Source organism: Grampus griseus (assembly GCF_964374135.1).
Source record: "Grampus griseus genome assembly, chromosome: 7".
In the NCBI taxonomy this organism is placed as follows: Eukaryota; Metazoa; Chordata; class Mammalia; order Artiodactyla; family Delphinidae; genus Grampus; species Grampus griseus.
Window position 1 is genome coordinate 4,457,372 of NC_139001.1, and position 17,617 is coordinate 4,474,988.

At 46.6% G+C, this 17,617-nt stretch overlaps 1 protein-coding gene across 3 annotated transcripts in view; it reads left to right on the plus strand.

Annotated features, from left to right (window-relative positions):
- The first annotated feature begins 1,020 nt into the window (after positions 1-1,020).
- The window catches only part of ASB18 (ankyrin repeat and SOCS box containing 18), a 63,079-nt gene continuing 46,482 nt past the window's right edge, over positions 1,021-17,617 (plus strand). For 2 of the 3 annotated variants that reach the window (XM_082658701.1, XM_082658702.1), the window contains exon 1: positions 1,021-1,251. In XM_082658701.1, coding sequence (XP_082514827.1) covers positions 1,047-1,251 — 205 coding nt within the window. In that variant the 5' untranslated portion in view covers positions 1,021-1,046. The remainder of the gene's footprint in view (positions 1,252-17,617) is intronic. The other variant, XM_082658700.1, reaches the window with a different exon arrangement.

A 17,617-nucleotide genomic window follows, 5' to 3' on the forward strand; every position in this document is an offset into this window, starting at 1 on the left:
AACTTTCTAAGACATGAAGAAAAGTTAATTATCCCCACCACAAAAAAAGAAGTCATAATTCTGCAACATGACAGAGGTGTTAGCTAACAATGGCAATCATGTTACAATATATAATTGCATCAAATCAACATGATGTACACCTCAAACTTACATGTATATGTTATATGTTCAATGTATTTCAATTTTAATATATCCAAAAATTAATTTTTAAGCTAAATGGCATAGCCTGGGCCCCTCAGGTCATTACAGCATACAGGCGCTGCTGGAGCAGCTGTGTTTTGTGCCCAGGTTCAGGTGGGGAGATACAGGACCACTAGAGACAGAGGTTATGGAAAAAAAGTCCACTACCCCCAGGAGTGCATAGAAACCAACATGAGTGCTTTGCACTTCCACGGGGCACGGAATTGGGTGCTTTAAGCCAAAGTTAGCAGCCTTAAGAAGTACAGAGGCTGCTGCTAATACTTCGGTTACTTTCTGGTTCACTTATGTGATGCTTTCATCTTCTCGAGACCAGCCAGTCCATCCTGAATTTGGAAACCAAAGATTTCCCTGCATTCTCAATTTCAAGGCATGTCCAATTTATAGTCAACCAGGCTCTCTTTTTAGATGAAGTGAAGGAATACGTGGTGTAGAACGTTACAGTATGTTCCTTTCAACAGAAAAAAGGTTGCAAGCCCAGGCTCGGGAAAAGGATTTTAAGGTTTCAGGACAGAGTCTCACTTTGATAAAAGAAGATGTTGATCGGCAGTACCGACAAGAGATTTTTTTTTAAAAAACGCTGTCCCCTCGGCTTCTCCCACTCACAGACAGGTCTACTGCCCCCCTGTCTAGAATGATCCTTAAGTGAGGACTTGGGGAGATTAATTCCCATCTCCCTCTGAGGAACGGGGTGGGGAGGACTGCTGGCGGGTGGCCGTTCCCAGGGCTGTAACTGGAGCCACGTTTCTTCTATTTATAGACATGCCCGCAGCCCTCTCCGCCCAGCTGCTGACTTTGGACTCAGTTGGGAAGCAGAGCAGTTTGGTCAACACACAAACGACATCACAATGTCCATCTCTGATTGCCTTCCCGATTACCCGGTCAAGTCGGATTTCGTAAATAGACTGCAGTCAGCCCTGGAAGCCAGGGATGAGGCGACAGTGAGGGATTTGATCTGTACTGAAGTTCGGCACGTGGACGCCGTGATAGAACTGGCCAACGACGACTGGATGAAGGACCCCTCGGCCCAGCTGCCCCCCGGGGTGCTCCTAGGTAACTGCGATGAATCCGCTGCTTCCCCATCGTGTGCACAGGGTTGCGGTGGGGAACATCCGGGGTTGGAAGGGCAAATGGTTGAAAAAGGCGAATGATACGTGCCCAGCTGTATGATTCTTATTTATATTCATACGCACTGTGTGCATATATGTATACTGTATATATACATGTACCTAGTATATATCTGTATATATATACATAGTACATGTCACAGTATATATATATATATCACAGTATACACATATTTACTGTATTTACTATATAGTACATAGTAAATATATATATACTATGTAAATATATACACAGTAAATATGTATATATGTACTATGATATATAGATCTATACTATGATATACACTATGTGTCTATATATATACACATACACACACATATATATACACACAGTATGTTACATAGGCAACAACTAAAGTGCAATATACAAAAAATTTAAAAAGAGAAAAATTAAACCATGGCACCGTCATCCCGACCCAGCACCTCTTTTCGTTTCTCCACTTTTCTCCAAGCTAGTCTATTTGCATGTGTAAATTTCCTCTCCTTATAACCGTGTGGTAAATAATAAGTTTGTGTCCTGTTCTGTTGAGTTAATACACCTAAAGTACTTTCCATATTGCTACATGTCTTCTTAATTTCAATCACCTATTGAGGTGATTAATGACAAAATACTTAAACCAAACGCCTGCAAGAGGGGGCTGTGTGTTTACATTTTTACTACTATCAGTAATGCTATAATTAGTGTCTATATTAGCATTCATATGCTTTTTTCTTATTCAGCGTTCTGTCCTTAGGATAAATTCTTAGGAGCTGTATTACTGGGACAAGGATAACAAATGTTCCAAATTGTTTTCTGAAATGATTTCTATTCCTCCTGATAGCGAGTGTGTGTCACATCACACCCTGAACATTATGGGCGGTTAATATTCATATTTAAATCTCCAATTTAGTAAGTGCACCCTGGTCATGCTCCACTGCCTGCTCGTCCATCCTTTTATGTTTGTTTTTTAACATCTTTATTGGAATATAATTGCTTTACAATGTTGTGTTAGTTTCTGCTGTATAACAAGGTGAATCAGCTATATGTATACACGTATCCCCCTATTCCTTCCCTCTTGTGTCTCCCTCCCACCCTCCCTATCCTACCCCTGTAGGTGGTCACAAAGCACCGAGCTGACCTCCCTGTGCTATGCAGCTGCTTCCCACTAGCCATCCATTTTATATTTGGTAGTGTATATATGTCCATGCCACTCTCTCACTTCGTCCCAGCTTCCCCTTCCCCCCAACCTTTCTTTACTGCTCAGAACCAAGTCTTATCTGTAGGGTTTGGGTTTTCTTTGTAGACCTTTTTACATGTGGGCCCTTGTCTAGTCAGGTCCTTGGGCAATATCTCCTCATTTCTTTATACCTTTTTGGTCATTTTGTAGGTCTCCTTCACATAACATGTGTATAATCCCGTTGTCATATTTGCTGAAAATGATATCCCTGACCACAGCTTAACTGTTCACTGCATCGTGCTAATTCTAGCTTGTCAGATGTGCCCTCCACAACGTTAGTCTTGACTCCTAAGGAATGTTCAGGGCTCCCCTCCCCCCACTAGACAGACTCCTTCCCAACACATGTGAGTGCATGCACACACGCGTACCACTGCACACACAAGGCACAAACACACACGTGCACAAACACATGCTCACTCACCCAGGAAGGACACCAAAAGGGAACGTGCCTGGGACGTTGGTGCTGGCAAGTGGAGCTTTAATGTGATGAAGGGACAGATCAGAGACTGGAACTTCTAAGGGGGTGACCGTCCCTCTACTCCCCTGTGATGTGGGTGCACCCCCGGTGCTGTCTCTCACTGGTGGTGTAAACAAGCTGCGGAAGGCTTTAGGGAGAAACCGGCTCCTGCTTCTTCTTTTCCTTGGTTTTCCTAATATCTGGGGTGCCGATCAGGGTGAGGCCCCAGGAGGCATGAGCCCAGAAAGCACCACACCTCTCTTCAGACCTTAGCTCTGCCTGCATGGGCAGGGGTCCTCACCGAGACAGCACCTGGTACACGCAACAATCCAGGAGCCTGCCCTGGGGTGCGGAGGGGACTTTGAAATCCTAAACTGCACTTTGGCCGGGAGTGTTGAGCTCTGCATTTTGCATGTGCACTCCAGACCCACCCTGCCCCCTGCCCAGTGCCTGCCCATGAGGTGCTCTTATGAGTCACATCATCCTGGCCCACGCTCTCTGACCCCCATTGGGTGTAGCTAACGCAAGGTGCTGCAAGGAGCGGGGAGGGGAGGGTATTTGCTCTGGGGACCCCTCTCTGCCAGATCATCGCTGCGATTTGGCTTCACCATTGGGCTGAAGGCTCAGCTCCTGCGTGGCACCTCCTACCTCGCTCTTTGCCCCTTCAGACACAGGGAGGGGGGCTCCCACGGTGGCCCTGGGGACCCCAGCTGGCTTCCCTGGCCCTGCCCGCCTTTGCTACGCCCTGGAGTTGTGCCGTCTGCTTTCTGCTGGGATTCTGACTGGAGCAAGTGCCCGCTCATCACAGTCCCTTTTACAAGCCCATCCCGGCAGGTTGGGGATTTGTGTATTTGGAGCCCCTGAGTTAAAATATCATTTCTTGTCCTTTAACAACAGCCCTAATCTGTTCTTTAGATTCATTTATTAAATAGCATAAGTGTTTTCACAGAAGGACACGTCATCAGTGTTACACATTAATATAAATTACAGGTAACATCTTACTATTTTAAATGAACTACGTGAAAAGCTAATGATGTGATAATATTTTTCTTTCAGTATTAATAACATATTTTTTATTAATCCAAGATAAAAATCTAGTCTTTCCAACAAAAACTAAAATAAAATTTCTTTTCACATTACAAATTGCCCTGCACCGTCTTTACTGTCCCCACCACTTTACTAAACACTTGAAACCAATGAAATCTGTGTTAAGAGTTTCCCGTTCCCTCCCACGAAGAACCTGTATGTTCTACATCATATCGTGTCTACTTCTCCCTGCCGAACGGCGCGATTCAGGACGAGAACAGGTCGATGCTGCTGACATCTTGTCAGGACTTGGGCTTGTTCTGGGTTGTTTTTGTTTCGGGATGATGGTAACTGAATGATTAAGCCTGTGACCACAGGGCACATACTGTTGCCGATGATTTTATTGCGGGGAAAGCAGGCTGGGCTTGAAACGGGGTAGAGATGCAGCACGCTCACACCTGCATTGGGGGGTCGCCTCTCTGGCTAACATGTGAGAGTAGGATTTGAAGGAAACAAGAAAGGTTAGGAAACAAGATCTAGTTAGGAGGTGATTGAAGGCAGTCACCCAGGCGAGAGATGACAGGGTCTAAACCAAGAGAGTGGGGTACACACAGAGATAAAGGCGAGAAATGACAAAGCTGAGAAATGATGGGAAGGGGTTGGGGGTGAGTAGAGGATAGTGCCACCGATCCACACAGAAATCAGGGGGCTCTGTGACTGTGACAAAGTTTGAGCCTTTGCTGTGAGCCTGGCAGTAACGAGGGGAGGATAGAAACAGGAATAACACACAGGACCGCCTCCCAGGAGTTCAGAATCCAGCCTGTGTCATCACAGGTAGGCTATCAGGTGCCTCAAGTAGCCTTGGAGTGAGACGCTCCAGAGGGAAGCTTGGGCTCTGCTACCAACGAGCTGTGTGACCTCAGGGAAGTCGCTTTCCCTCTCTGAGCCAGTGCCTTTACTTATTAACTAGTTCATGAGATTCCATTAGTGATTCCCAAGCAGAGGTCCCTGAGCAAAGCTCCACGGGGGAGGTCCCCGGAGAACCACGCTGTCAGAGAATACGCAAGGGCAGGTTAAAGGCTGGCTGTGGCTTCACCACCACCAGGGGGAAGGGTGGTTTGCAGATGCGCCTTGGGCAACGCTGGCTCAGATCACTGTTGAGGCCCCTTCCATCTCCAGGCTTCTCTGAGGCCGTGATCCCAAAGTCTCCCTGTCTCAGCCTGAAATGGAGCGAGGCCTCCTTCTTCCTGAGTACGGGAGTGAATGGGCTCGTTCTCGGGGGGTAATTGTGAGTCACGGGGGAACAGCCCTGAGAGAAGCAAGAGCTGTTTGCATTCAGACATACACGTGGGGTCTTTAGAATGTGTGAAGAGGGGTCAGAACTTGTAGCAGCACCTTGAAGGGCAGCCCACATTGGGAATGGATACTGGAATTTCAGTCCTCCTGAGGAGGAAGGTGAAGATGAAAGGATGATGATGACCAAGAAGACAGGGCCGGGCCCGGCGAGGGGCAGGGGCTGCAGGTGCCCACCCCGGCCAGGAGAAGGCAGGGCCGAAGGTCAGGCTGAAAAGGCTTTTCGGGGAAAGGGGAGGAAAAGTTGTCCATCCCAAGGACAACGCTTGTTCAAAGAACTCTGAGTATTGTTCACAAGATGACAATTTGCAAAAATAAGAAGAAGAAAAGTGGGCTTCCCTGGTGGCGCAGTGGTTGAGAGTCCGCCTGCCGATGCAGGGGACGCGGGTTCGTGCCCCGGTCCGGGAAGATCCCACATGCCGCGGAGCGGCTGGGCCCGTGAGCCATGGCCGCTGAGCCTGCGTGTCCGGAGCCTGTGCTCTGCAACAAGAGAGGCCACAACAGTGAGGGGCCCACGTACCGCAAAAAAAAAAAAAAAAAGAAAAGTAACAATTCCTTCTGCTTGTCAACATAAATATACAAGGACCTTGCTTCTCTCAGTGAGATCTCCATGCTTGTGTGTGAGCTTATTACTCCCACCAAATAGAGCAGAAAAAATAATTATTATTTATTTATCTGCAGCCATGTCACATCACAATAAAAACATAGAGAAAAGAGGTACCAGCCAATAAAATGGCAGGAACGACTTGTTCTGGAGAACCCCTCAGGTATACATGGGTCCCCTTAAGGAGGGCAGAGGGCAAAGGAACTTAAAAATTCAGCCCCAGCAGGTAGTGGGTCAAAGTACGGAATGTACCCTCCCTGCCTGGCCACGAGGCAGAAGAGTGGTCCTCAATCAGGATTCCCCTAAAGACGCAACTCAAGTGTGCCCTTGTGAAGCCACCTGCTCTCCTGCAAAGATGTACTTCGGATGCCCTGTGGGATGCTGGGAAGGGCATGGAGGTCTCTAACAGATGATCAGCCCTCTCCCTGCTAGTCAGACTGAGACTGGCCCGCTGTGAGGGACCCGGGAAGGAGGCCTGGGACTGGGGCACAGCAATCTCTCTCATTCTCTCCCTGTGTGTGTGTGTGTGTGTGTGTGTGTGTGTGTGTGTGTGTGTGCGCGCGCGCGTGTGTGTGTGTGTGTGTGTAATGAGAGGAACAGAGCTGAGGCCCCAGCTCATCCACAATCTGCTCCCCCATCTTTCCCACCTACCCCCTCCCAACAAGAACCTTCCTGCCAGGAGGACACCCAAATCCCAGGGCTTGTCAGGACCTCCCCTGCCTCCTCGGTTCACCTAGGCCATGCCCTCCTTCCAGACCCCACACACGAGGGCCCCCCTGCGCACCCGACCCACAGACCCACCACTTCCCTCCACAAGAGCACAAAGCCCTCAGTCTCCATCAGTTTCCGAAACACACAGCCTCGCTGGGCTAATTTTTTTAATTCTTTTTTTTTTTTTTTTTGCGGTACACGGGCCTCTCACTGTTGTGGCCTCTCCCGTTGTGGAGCACAGGCTCCGGACGCGCAGGCTCAGCGGCCATGGCTCACGGGCCCAGCCGCTCCGCGGCATCTGGGATCTTCCCGGACCGGGGCACGAACCCGCGTCCCCTGCATCAGCAGGCGGACTCTCAACCACTGCGCCACCAGGGAAGCCCCCTCGCTGGGCTAATTTTTATACCCACTGAATGTTTCATTCTCAAATATGGCCTCGTCGAGGGCAAGACCCTTGCCTGGTATCCGGAGCCTGGCTCAAGGTCTTAGCCCTGATAAGTGTTCAAACTCTGGGTGCCCTGGCTGCATGGGCTGGCCAAGCTCTTTTGCTAACATTCACCCAGGTGGACACAGACTGCGTTTCCACAGACATGACTGGGATGAGTCTTTCTGCAAAGAAAGATTCGATTCTACTTTCTGCTAAAGGCAAGTCTCTACTGTTGAATATTAGCAACAACGGCATTACTCGTCCTCGCCCCTTTGCAGTGCCTATCAGCTCACTAAGCAGCGAGCACACAGCAAGGGAGAAAGGGTGGCGGGGGAGGGGTGGCGAGACCCCGCTTGCCCCCCAAATGCATCAACTGTACAAGTTGGTAACTGGCGTAATCAAACTACTTAAGAAACAACTGATTACTAATTGCTATTATTAAGGATGTCAGCATTCCATGATTTTGCTGCTGATATCTTATGTACAAGTCAAGATGCTACTTGAATTCTTGATTGAAATAGAAAACTAGAGGCATTATGGTGTGTTTGGGGTAATGGTATTTAAGCATCTGGAGGCAAGTTAAAGAAATACTAATTGGGTTTTTATTAAGAGATCTCACCCAGCAGCAAGTATAGGTGGGGAACGAGGGTGGGTGAACATGGGATGGACATAGACCCAGTGGGTCCGTTGGCAGGATTTAACTGTTCATTCAACCAGCTTGACGCTGAGCGCACTGTGCCATCCGAGGTACACCTACTCCCTTTGTCCCTGTGTGCGGAGGGGAGCATCGCCCACAGAAAACCCAACAGCTGAACGTCAGCTAAGTAAGAACAACCCCTGCCTTGGAGCACTCACATTTGAACGAATGACAAGTGTGTGTACGTTGCTGGTGTCATGGATACAGCAAGAGATTAATGGTGAGGTGACCCTGGCTCTCCCACGGACTCAGTGGTCTTGAACCTTGAACCTGTGTGCTCAGTCCATCTCTCTGAACCCTAATTTCCTCATTTAAAAATATGGGATCAGTGGGGTCATCTCTCAGGGTGTTTCCAAAAGGGACGAACTAGGGTTCTAAGAACAACGACTTGTGTTTATGGAGATTAACAAAACCCCGCTGCCTTCACAACACCTTCAGGTGTCGTGCACCCTGGCTGAGGCCTGTGTAGACTGGGCCCCAACTTCAAAGGAAAGGCTGGCTCCAGGCCAGATGGGCAGGGAAGGTATCGCCTGGTGGGAGGCTGGTTTACGAGCTCGAATCACCGAAGACCAGCAGCCTTGCACAGGGCCAGTCTTGTTCTTGTTGTTAGGAGACTAAGTCCGCAGACCAGAGCTTGTTAGCACTGGAGCCAACCGCAAGTGGGGGCAAAGATGGAGGAATCACATGCAGTGAGCACTTCTCTTAGGTATGCGTTTCCCAAGGACTATCATCTTTCCCACTTTCCCGGCTGAGAAAAATGAGGCTCAGAGAGGGTGAGTTCCACACCTCAGATGCCACAGCTGGAGGAGGTGGAAATCCAGAGCTCTTCCTGGCACTCCTTAATGCCTGTAATTGTCCTATGGCTGCATTATACAGATGGGGACACCAAGGCTCACATGTGTTCCCTTACTGGGCAACAGCCAGGTAGGAACAGCACACAAACCGGGTATGTTTTCTAAGTTGTAGTCAAGGGTTCTTGACACATACCCACCCAGAGATGTGTGGTAGGAAGATCCATGAAAAATGTCCCCACTGAGGCTGTGACAACCGTTCGACTTTACGTCAGACACACACACACACACACACACACACACACACACACACACACACAACATCAATAGCATGGAGTCCATCGCTTCAAATCATTCAAATAAGAGTATTAAGAAAAAACATGGATGAATGAACAGGGCGCTCGGCTGCAGAATAAAAACAAAAATGGCAAGCAGGAGGTCAGTGATGACAGGAAAGGATGGAGAGGCAAGAGCTCTGCCGTCTTGGCTGCAGCCCTGATCAGAGCGTGTGGGGGCAGGGAGACCCTGCTCGAAGCAAAATGAAATTAAACCTTTCTAAGTACTTATAAATCAGCACCTAATGACACCATCCCACCACCAGCCGGAGCATTGCTCTTATTACTTTGATTCACAAGCCAGGAAAAGATCCGGAATTATGCACAAATTATTGTCCCATCTTCTTAATTAACGCTGATTGCAAAATTCTTGCTAAAGTCCTTGCTAACAGACTCAATTATGCGCTGCCTGAATTGATTCACCCAGATCAAGTGGAGTTTATTAGAAATACACTTTCCTACAATAACATCAGATTATCTTTGAATATAGTTAAATTATTTAGGAATAAAATGGCTCCAGCAGCATCCCTTGTTTTAGCTTCAGAAAAAATATCTCCCACCACCTAGAATGAAGATATTCCTTTGCTTTCTGCCAGACACACACCCTAGGCTCTATTTTCCCAGGAGCAGGTTGAATTGCTGTGGTGAGATGAGATATATGCCTTTGAGCTAATGGTCCAGCTTCAAAGCATATAGGCAGGAAGAAATATCCGACAGGGTCAAGTCTCAGCTCCCCCCAGTATGAACCGTCACTGCCTGTGGAACACAGTGAAATTGCAATTAGGCTAAATCAGGATATTTTCAGAATCAAAATTGAGAAACAGGCTAATAAAGACATAATGTATGCTGATGACATACTTCTATTAGCATCACTCCCCAGCACACTGGAGAGTTTCGAAAGAACAAAAAGAAACGAGGATAAGAGGGAAGAGGCTCTTCTACCTTTTTCCAGGATGATGGTGGTTCCTGCAATGGTGCACTCTGCTGAGGATAAACATTCCAAAGAAACGAATTGGAAATGGCAAATGCACTACCTATAGCCTGGTACCAAATACCAAATTCAAAAGCTGGATATTGAACAGGGTCTGGACTTGTCCTAATCACCACATCCTGGCACATAGTAGGTGTGTAATAAATATTAACAGACCAAAAAACATATGGAGGACACAAAATCTCCTGGGTTGGCACTGGAAAGATGAACGTGTTCTTGACAGGCTGGGATGGAAAGGAAGTTATTCCAAACTGAGGGAGCAAAGGGAGCAGATGTGGAGCACACAGTCTGCACTCAGGGAAGTAGGCGCTGGCTGGAAATAGGGTGTGTTAGTCAGGGGAGAGGGAGGAATATCTGGGCAAGCACTTTGAGACTGCATTGTACTGTGTGAGGCCACAAATCCTAGACATAGGCATTTACACTTAAATGCAAAGGCAGTGAGAAGCCACTCAGCAATGGAATGAGATCATCTAATTTGGAAAAAAATGAAAAACTCCTACATATGTAGGAAGGATAGAGGTGGAGAGACTGGTGCCGGGAGTCATGGCTAGCTGCACACACCCACTCCCCCTCCTCCTTTACCAATAAAGTCCCTATGACAACACCATGTGCTGTCATAAGGTGGAGAAAAAACAACATTTCCCCACCTCCCCTGAAGCCAGGGCTGGCCTTGTTCAAGTCAATAATGGACTGAACAGCAGATCAAAGATGACGGGAGAAAGAGTCAGTGAATTTGAAAACAGATCAATAGAGAGTATCCAGTCTGAAGAACAGAAAGTAAAACGATTGAAAATAAAATGAACAGGGACTGTGGGACAATATAGAAGGTCTGACACATTCAACCAAAGTCCAAGAAAGAGGATGGAGCAGAAAAAATATTTAAAGAAATAATTACCAAACGTTTCCCAAATTGGATGAAAGATATAAACTTACAGATTCAAGAAGTTTAGCAAACCCAAAGTAGGATAGGCATCACAGGAGACAAATGTGTGCCTGGTATCTGGATGCTCTGTTGGCTGCTGTTCAGTCAACTTGTCTTGAAAATAAAGAGCACATTTCATTGCAGTGAAGGGAGGGAAAAAGGTATGCAGAGAAAAAGACGCAATAACAGCTTCTTATTTGGGGGTGCATGTAACTCTCCTTTTCACAAGCCTGCAGTCGTTCCCTACTGCCTACAGCAAAGGTCGGCAAACTATGACCCTAGGGCCATCTACCTGTTTTTATAAATAAAGTTTTACTGGAACACGGCCCTGCTCATTCATTTACACAGTGTCCATAGCTGCTGTCATACTACAATGGCAGAGCTGAGTAGTTGCCACAAAGACCATATAACGTACAAAACCTAAAATATCTATCTGGCACTTTACAAAAAGACTTGGCAACCCCTGTCCAACAATGTACAGTTGCAATTTTATAGCAGGCGTCCAAGAGTCCAAAAGATGTGCTGTGAACTAACCCACCCCACCATCTCTCCCACATCCTTCACCCACCCTGTACTCCTGGGACTCTGATCAATAAAGACACTACTCATAGCTCAGTGGGGAGTAGGGGTTGCTCTGCAAAGTGTTTGCCATGAAAATTGACAGTGAACATTTAGAAACGTTGACAGCAATTTGACAATTAATATAACACCCACGTGTGTGATTACTGGACTTGTAATTATGCCCTTTTTCCATTTTATTCTTTCTTGTAATTAATTTTAATTGTATTTTGAAAGAGAATCACTCTGTGACAAACTGGGACCAAAAAAAAAAAAAAACAATCCTTGGTCCTTCACCTGATGTGGTTGAGAAACCCTGGTCCGAACCAGGCCTCAGTGACACCCCCAGGCCCTCTCTCCCCTCTTGGCCTTGGGGCAGGCCATCTCTGATCTCCTGTCTTCACATGCTCTGACAACATGCCCACCCGTCCTTCCAGGTGGCCCAGGAGCCTTGGGGTTCACAGTTGGGTGCCGTTTGCCTTGCAGGGTATTTGCTGGGGATCCACACCTTCTAGGGGGAGGGGAGTAAGAGGGATTGGCCGGTGACCCAGGCCCTGCCATGCCTCGACCAGCCCCAAGGGGAGCTTTGGAGCTGATCCATGTATCACGGTTTTCCCACATGGGGTCACAGTGGCAGGACCTGTCTACCGGTACCCATCAGTCACTGGATCTGCCACGTCGAGAAGCGTATTCTGGAGTGAGACGCCTCTCTACCCAGAAGGAGCACACAGCCGGGGCAACAAGTCCTCCCGAACAGTGGGGTCTGGGCAGCACACCTCTGTGTCCACCAAAGGTCTTGGCCCTGCCGTGCACCTTGGCTCTGATCCCTCAGACCTACTCTCTGCGGCTTGCATCTTCCCCAGATCCCCGCTCTGCTCTCCCAAGCACCCGCCTTCCAGACTGCACCCTGGGCCCCACCAACAGAGCCCTGAGGCCAGGGACACCTGTCTGCCTCTTGCTCAGCCCAGAATAAAGGGACACTCATCCCCCACCACAGGCCAAGAGGAGGAAACAGACACCCTCAGGGGCCGTGAGCCATCTTTTCCTTCAGTTCCCTCTGTGCTTAGCTCAGATGCCACCTTCGGAGAAAGCCTGTCCTACCCCTACTTCCTGTCACTCTGATACCTTACCTGATGCGTTCTCATCTTCACACCTGTACCCCTATCGATCAGTGATCTCACTCCACTTGTCAGCTAACAGCCGCCTTGTCTGTCTCTCCCACAAAGTATAACCCTCCTCAAAGGCAAGGATTTCTACTCTGAATCTCCACAGGCCTCTAGTACCTGAAAAATGTCCCTTATGTGTACACTCACTACAGAATAATGGTATAGAAATGTACCCTTCCACCTGCAAACTCTGAAAATACCAGTTTCACTAAACACTTCCAAAACTTGATTTTTTAAAAACCTTTCACAACTGGATAGGCAAAAAAGATGTCTTCTTTTAACTTGTGTTTCTAATTAGTAAAAATGGACATTGTGTACATGTTTAGTGGTCATTTCTATTTCTTATCATGCCCTTTTCCTATTTTTCTGTTGGAAATTCAAAGTTCGCATTCTTTGCAAACCGAAACATAAGGACAATGAACTTTAAGTCCATCAGACACCACTGGGCTCGCTTTGGTCTGTGCACACTTGCAAAGTAACCAAAGGACTCCACCAGAAGCAACCCCCCTCCTCAACTACAGGACCAGTAAACTTCTCATTTCTCGAAGGGAAGTAAAGGATGATAGGGCATAACCGTCGGACCGAACCAACTTCAGGAGAGAAGTATTTTGCTCCCCGTGTGAGATTCATAAAAAACAATCAGTCTGAACAAGCAATTTGTCTCAAGAGGCAGGAGCTGCAATTTTATCATGTAATTAAATCCCCATGACAGTCGTAAAGAAACTTCGTCACCTTTATCAGGGAGAACTTCAATGAGATGCTTTCCAGCTCCATCACCAGAGTCCATAAGTGTCCTTCCAGGGCTGTTTACTCGTGGCTGTGCCTGCCGAGGTCCGGGCTGCCCCACCTCCCGCTCAGCCACAGAGGTGGGCAGTGCTCAAGGGCACCTTTGCTTCTGAGCTCCCGGAAGAGCCCTCCTGGGCCCTGCTGAAAGCAGCACTTGACCTTTGGATGAGATGGCATTCGTGATGAGAAGTGACCACGCTGCTTTGCAGGATCTGCACCAGGCTGGGTAGCGCTGTCGGGAAAATAAGCGAGCGAGGTGTCGTCCCCCGGTATCGTACTCTTCCACGTGACGGGAATGAGATTTCTCAATAATGTGAAATGAGTACAGACAACTTAATTCATTATTAACAGATACACTTGATCTGAGGAAGTAAAATGTTTTAATGTTTTGTTAAATGAAGTGTGCTGTGCTAACATTGTTATTTGGAGAGAAGGTTAGGATACGTTAATATTTTTGGATGTTAATGTCTGTGTGACTAACTCTGGTGAATGGGTGGGTGGGTGTGTCCTGGGCTCTTAAAAGCAGAACCTCACATGCCGGCTCAGCTTATTATTTTTTAAAAATGTTTTAATATTTTTGGGTGAATTGCTTCTTTCACTTACGTAGTATTTTCTTTTTTTTTATTAAAGTATAGTTGATTTACAATGTTGTGTTAGTTTCAGGTGTACAGCACAGTGATTCAGTTATACATGTATATATATATTCTTTTTCAGATTCTTTTCCCATATAGGTTATTATAAAATATTGAGTATACATAGTTCCCTGTGCTATACAGTAGGTCCTTATTGTTTATCAATTTTATATATAGTAGTGTGTATATGTTAAGGTTAAATCCCTCATTTAGCCCTCACCCCACCTTTCCCCTTTGGTAACCGTAAGTTTGAAAAAATGTTGTAATTTTAAAAAGCTAAGGGAGTAGGGATGAAGGAGGAGTGGGCTTTAGAAGTTAAATAAGGAGAGTGAGGGTCAAAAAAGGTGTGAAAGTAAATCCACGGTAAGACCTGGGGCCAGTGCCAGGCGGTGGGAACATTGAATTTAGTCTGTCGGATTTAGTCCATGGCCATTTACAGAAACAATTCGGGTAGGAAGCAGAATATTGATCAGGATAACAGGATGCATTCGTTTGTTTGAGAAAGTAATCAGAATCTCATTATGTCCCCAAGGGGAATGACTTCCTGGCCTAGTGAGCCCATTTACTTGGACGCTTGACCCCAGAAGGAAGCTAGATATTTGCCCAATGGCCTAGGAAAGAATCCGCACAGTTGCCCTTTCCCAAGAGCACAAGGAAACTCTACCTTGTGGCCCAAACACACGGGCAGTCACGGCCCTGGATAACCAGCCTGACCCTGTAACAAACACACCAGCCCCACATTTCAGGCTCTGCTGGGTTGTTCCACAGAACATCACCAGAGCTCATCCTCAGATGCTTCTGAGGAAAAGGAAATCATTCATCAATTCAGTGGCAAGATGCAAAGATCCTGATATCGCGTGAAAATAATAATTACCATTTGAACGCTACCATTTTTATCTCATTATCATTTTAAGGTGGATTTTTTTTTTTGTCTCATTTGATGGAGAAGCAAAAATTCCCCCTTGTTAGCTACCAACGCTATGAGACTTGGTATGGAGAACCAGTTTTTGTGTCTCCCATGGGCAAAACATTATGCTTATAAGTCCCCAAAATATTGTTTACAAAAGTATATTCAGGACTTGAGGACACAGGAAGGGGGAAGGGTAAGCTGAGACGAAGTGAGAGAGTGGCATGGGCATATAGACACTACCAAACGTAAAATAGATAGCTAGTGGGAAGCAGCCGCATAGCACAGGGAGATCAGCTCAGTGCTTTGTGACCGCCTAGAGGAGTGGGATAGGGAGGGTGGGAGGGAGACGCAAGAGGGAGGGGATATGGGGATATATGTATATGTATAGCTGATTCACTTTGTTATACAGCAGCAACTAACACACCATTGTAAAGAAATTATACTCCAATAAAGATGTTAAAAAAAAAAAAAAGTATATTCACATCCAGTGGACTACCTGGCAAGCTAGGTGGAGAGATTTAGTCTGTTCATTGAATCATCCAGATAAAATTTGGATATCCTCTTCTGCTTGCATTTTTGTCTTCTCCTAAGTTCACTCCACACTCTGCAATAAAAGGCCTCAGCAATTAAATTTCTTTACAAATGGGTTTCCTCCATCAAATAGGTACCATCAGAAACTTCATCTGAAACACTAAAAGTATTAAACATATTGATGTGGAGAAAATTGTATTCATCAGAACCCCTCTCTTTCACGAAGGGCACTGTATTTGTTCTTGACCAGCTCTGTGAAGCTGAAACTAGCAAGGCCTGAGAATGTGTGGAACCACACTGAAAGGGAGATCAGGGAGGAAGATTGCAGTGTTTGCGCCAGAGAGCAGGGAAGCGGAGATGGAGGAGACTCGTGGGACAAGCCTGTACAAACCGTGATAGACCCCTTCACATCCTCAGTATAGTTACCAAACTCGCTAAGTAATATTGTTTGTTGGCTAACTTGAAAGCAAACAAACCAACCAGAAAAAAAATTCAGTGAGCTAACTTTGTGCCACAGGCAGGACAGAGCACACACATTCGAGCAGACACAGAAGTGGGGAAACACGAGGAGGCAAAGCACAGGGGTGTTCAGGGTTCCAGGGAGGACTCTGGGTTGCACAAAACCAAGGGTCCCAGTGAGTAAGGGAACTCAAACTGACACAAGTTACTCTATACAGGCATGCTTTGAGGGTTTTAAAATAAAGTCAAATAATTTGCTGCACTTAGGCCACCCAAAGTTAAGTATCAACATCACCACATCCATAGCACGGCTACCTCTGAGCTTAAAAACAAGAAAGAGAAAACTCGGGGCTTTCCTCGTGGCACAGTGGTTGGGAGTCCGCCTGTCAATGCAGGGGACACAGGTTCGATCCCTGGTCCGGGAAGATCCCACGTGCCTCAGAGCAACGAAGCCCGTGCACCACAACTACTGAGCCTGCGCTCTAGAGCTCTCGAGCCACAACTACTGAGCCCACGCGCCTAGAGCCCGCGCTCCGCAACAAGAGAAGCCACCACAATGAGAAGCCTGTGCACCACAACGAATAGTAGACCCCTCTCGCCGCAACTAGAGAAAGGCCCGCATGCAGCAACAAAGACCCAGCGCTGCCATAAATAAATAAATAGATAAATAAATAAATAAAATTTTTAAAAAAGAAAGAGAAACCTCTAGTGCCAGAAACGAGGGGACCCCCGGCAGTGAGTGGCAATTTCAACCAAGTGATTCACGAGGACAACAGGATCCTATGGACCTGGGATGTTGGTTTCACCCACCAATTTGATACCCACTCGTCCACATGTTCACTCAAATCATCAGGAAGCAAATTATACAGGATCAGGCTGGAAACAGATTCTGGTCTTCCCTTGCGAGCAATGGTTCTCAACCTTGGCTGTATGTTAGAAGCACCTGGAAAGCTTCTAACCCTCCTGATGCCCACGCTGCCCGCTCCAGCCCATTACATCAGAATCTCTCAGGCTGGGATCCAGGCATCAATGTTTTTAAAGCTCCTCAGTGATTCTACTCTACAGCTGCTGCTTTTTAGGCACCATGTCTATTATTTCTCCAGTTCAAGTTTCTTAGCAATATTTTCCTAAACAAAGACCCATATTTTTCCATCTTCTCTAAAAGGTTTTCAACCTTCGATTACAGGTTGAAATATTCATACCTATGCCTACATCTCCTTGCATATTAATGAGATAACCATGACACAAAAGAAAATTCTTTGAGTCCACCCTCACTTCTTCCTAGTGACCCACAGAGCTCCAGGTACCCCCACTTCCTTTTCTAAACACTCCCAACCAATCCTTTTCATGATCCATTTAGGGATCTTGCCCAGAACTGATGTCAATTCAGACTTGAAGAATCAAGTTCTTTTCCTATTTGAAAACGAAAACTCTAGTCTTCTGGTCCTTCTTCTGTTTTATCTCAGTTTCTCAAAGATTTTGACAATTGCGGAGAAACTTCGTACACAAATTCACCCTTGGATGAAACTGAGTTTTCATATGGACTGAAGCAGGCAGAGAAGATAAGACTTGAGTTACATCTTGAAGGCTATGCATTGCCTTTTAAACAAGCTGAGAAGGATGAGGATGATAAAAATGAGATACGAATGGCTTGATCCAAGCAAGGTTTTGATGGACAGAATTGGTGTGCAGCAGGAAAGGAGGAGCCCAACCAAGAGA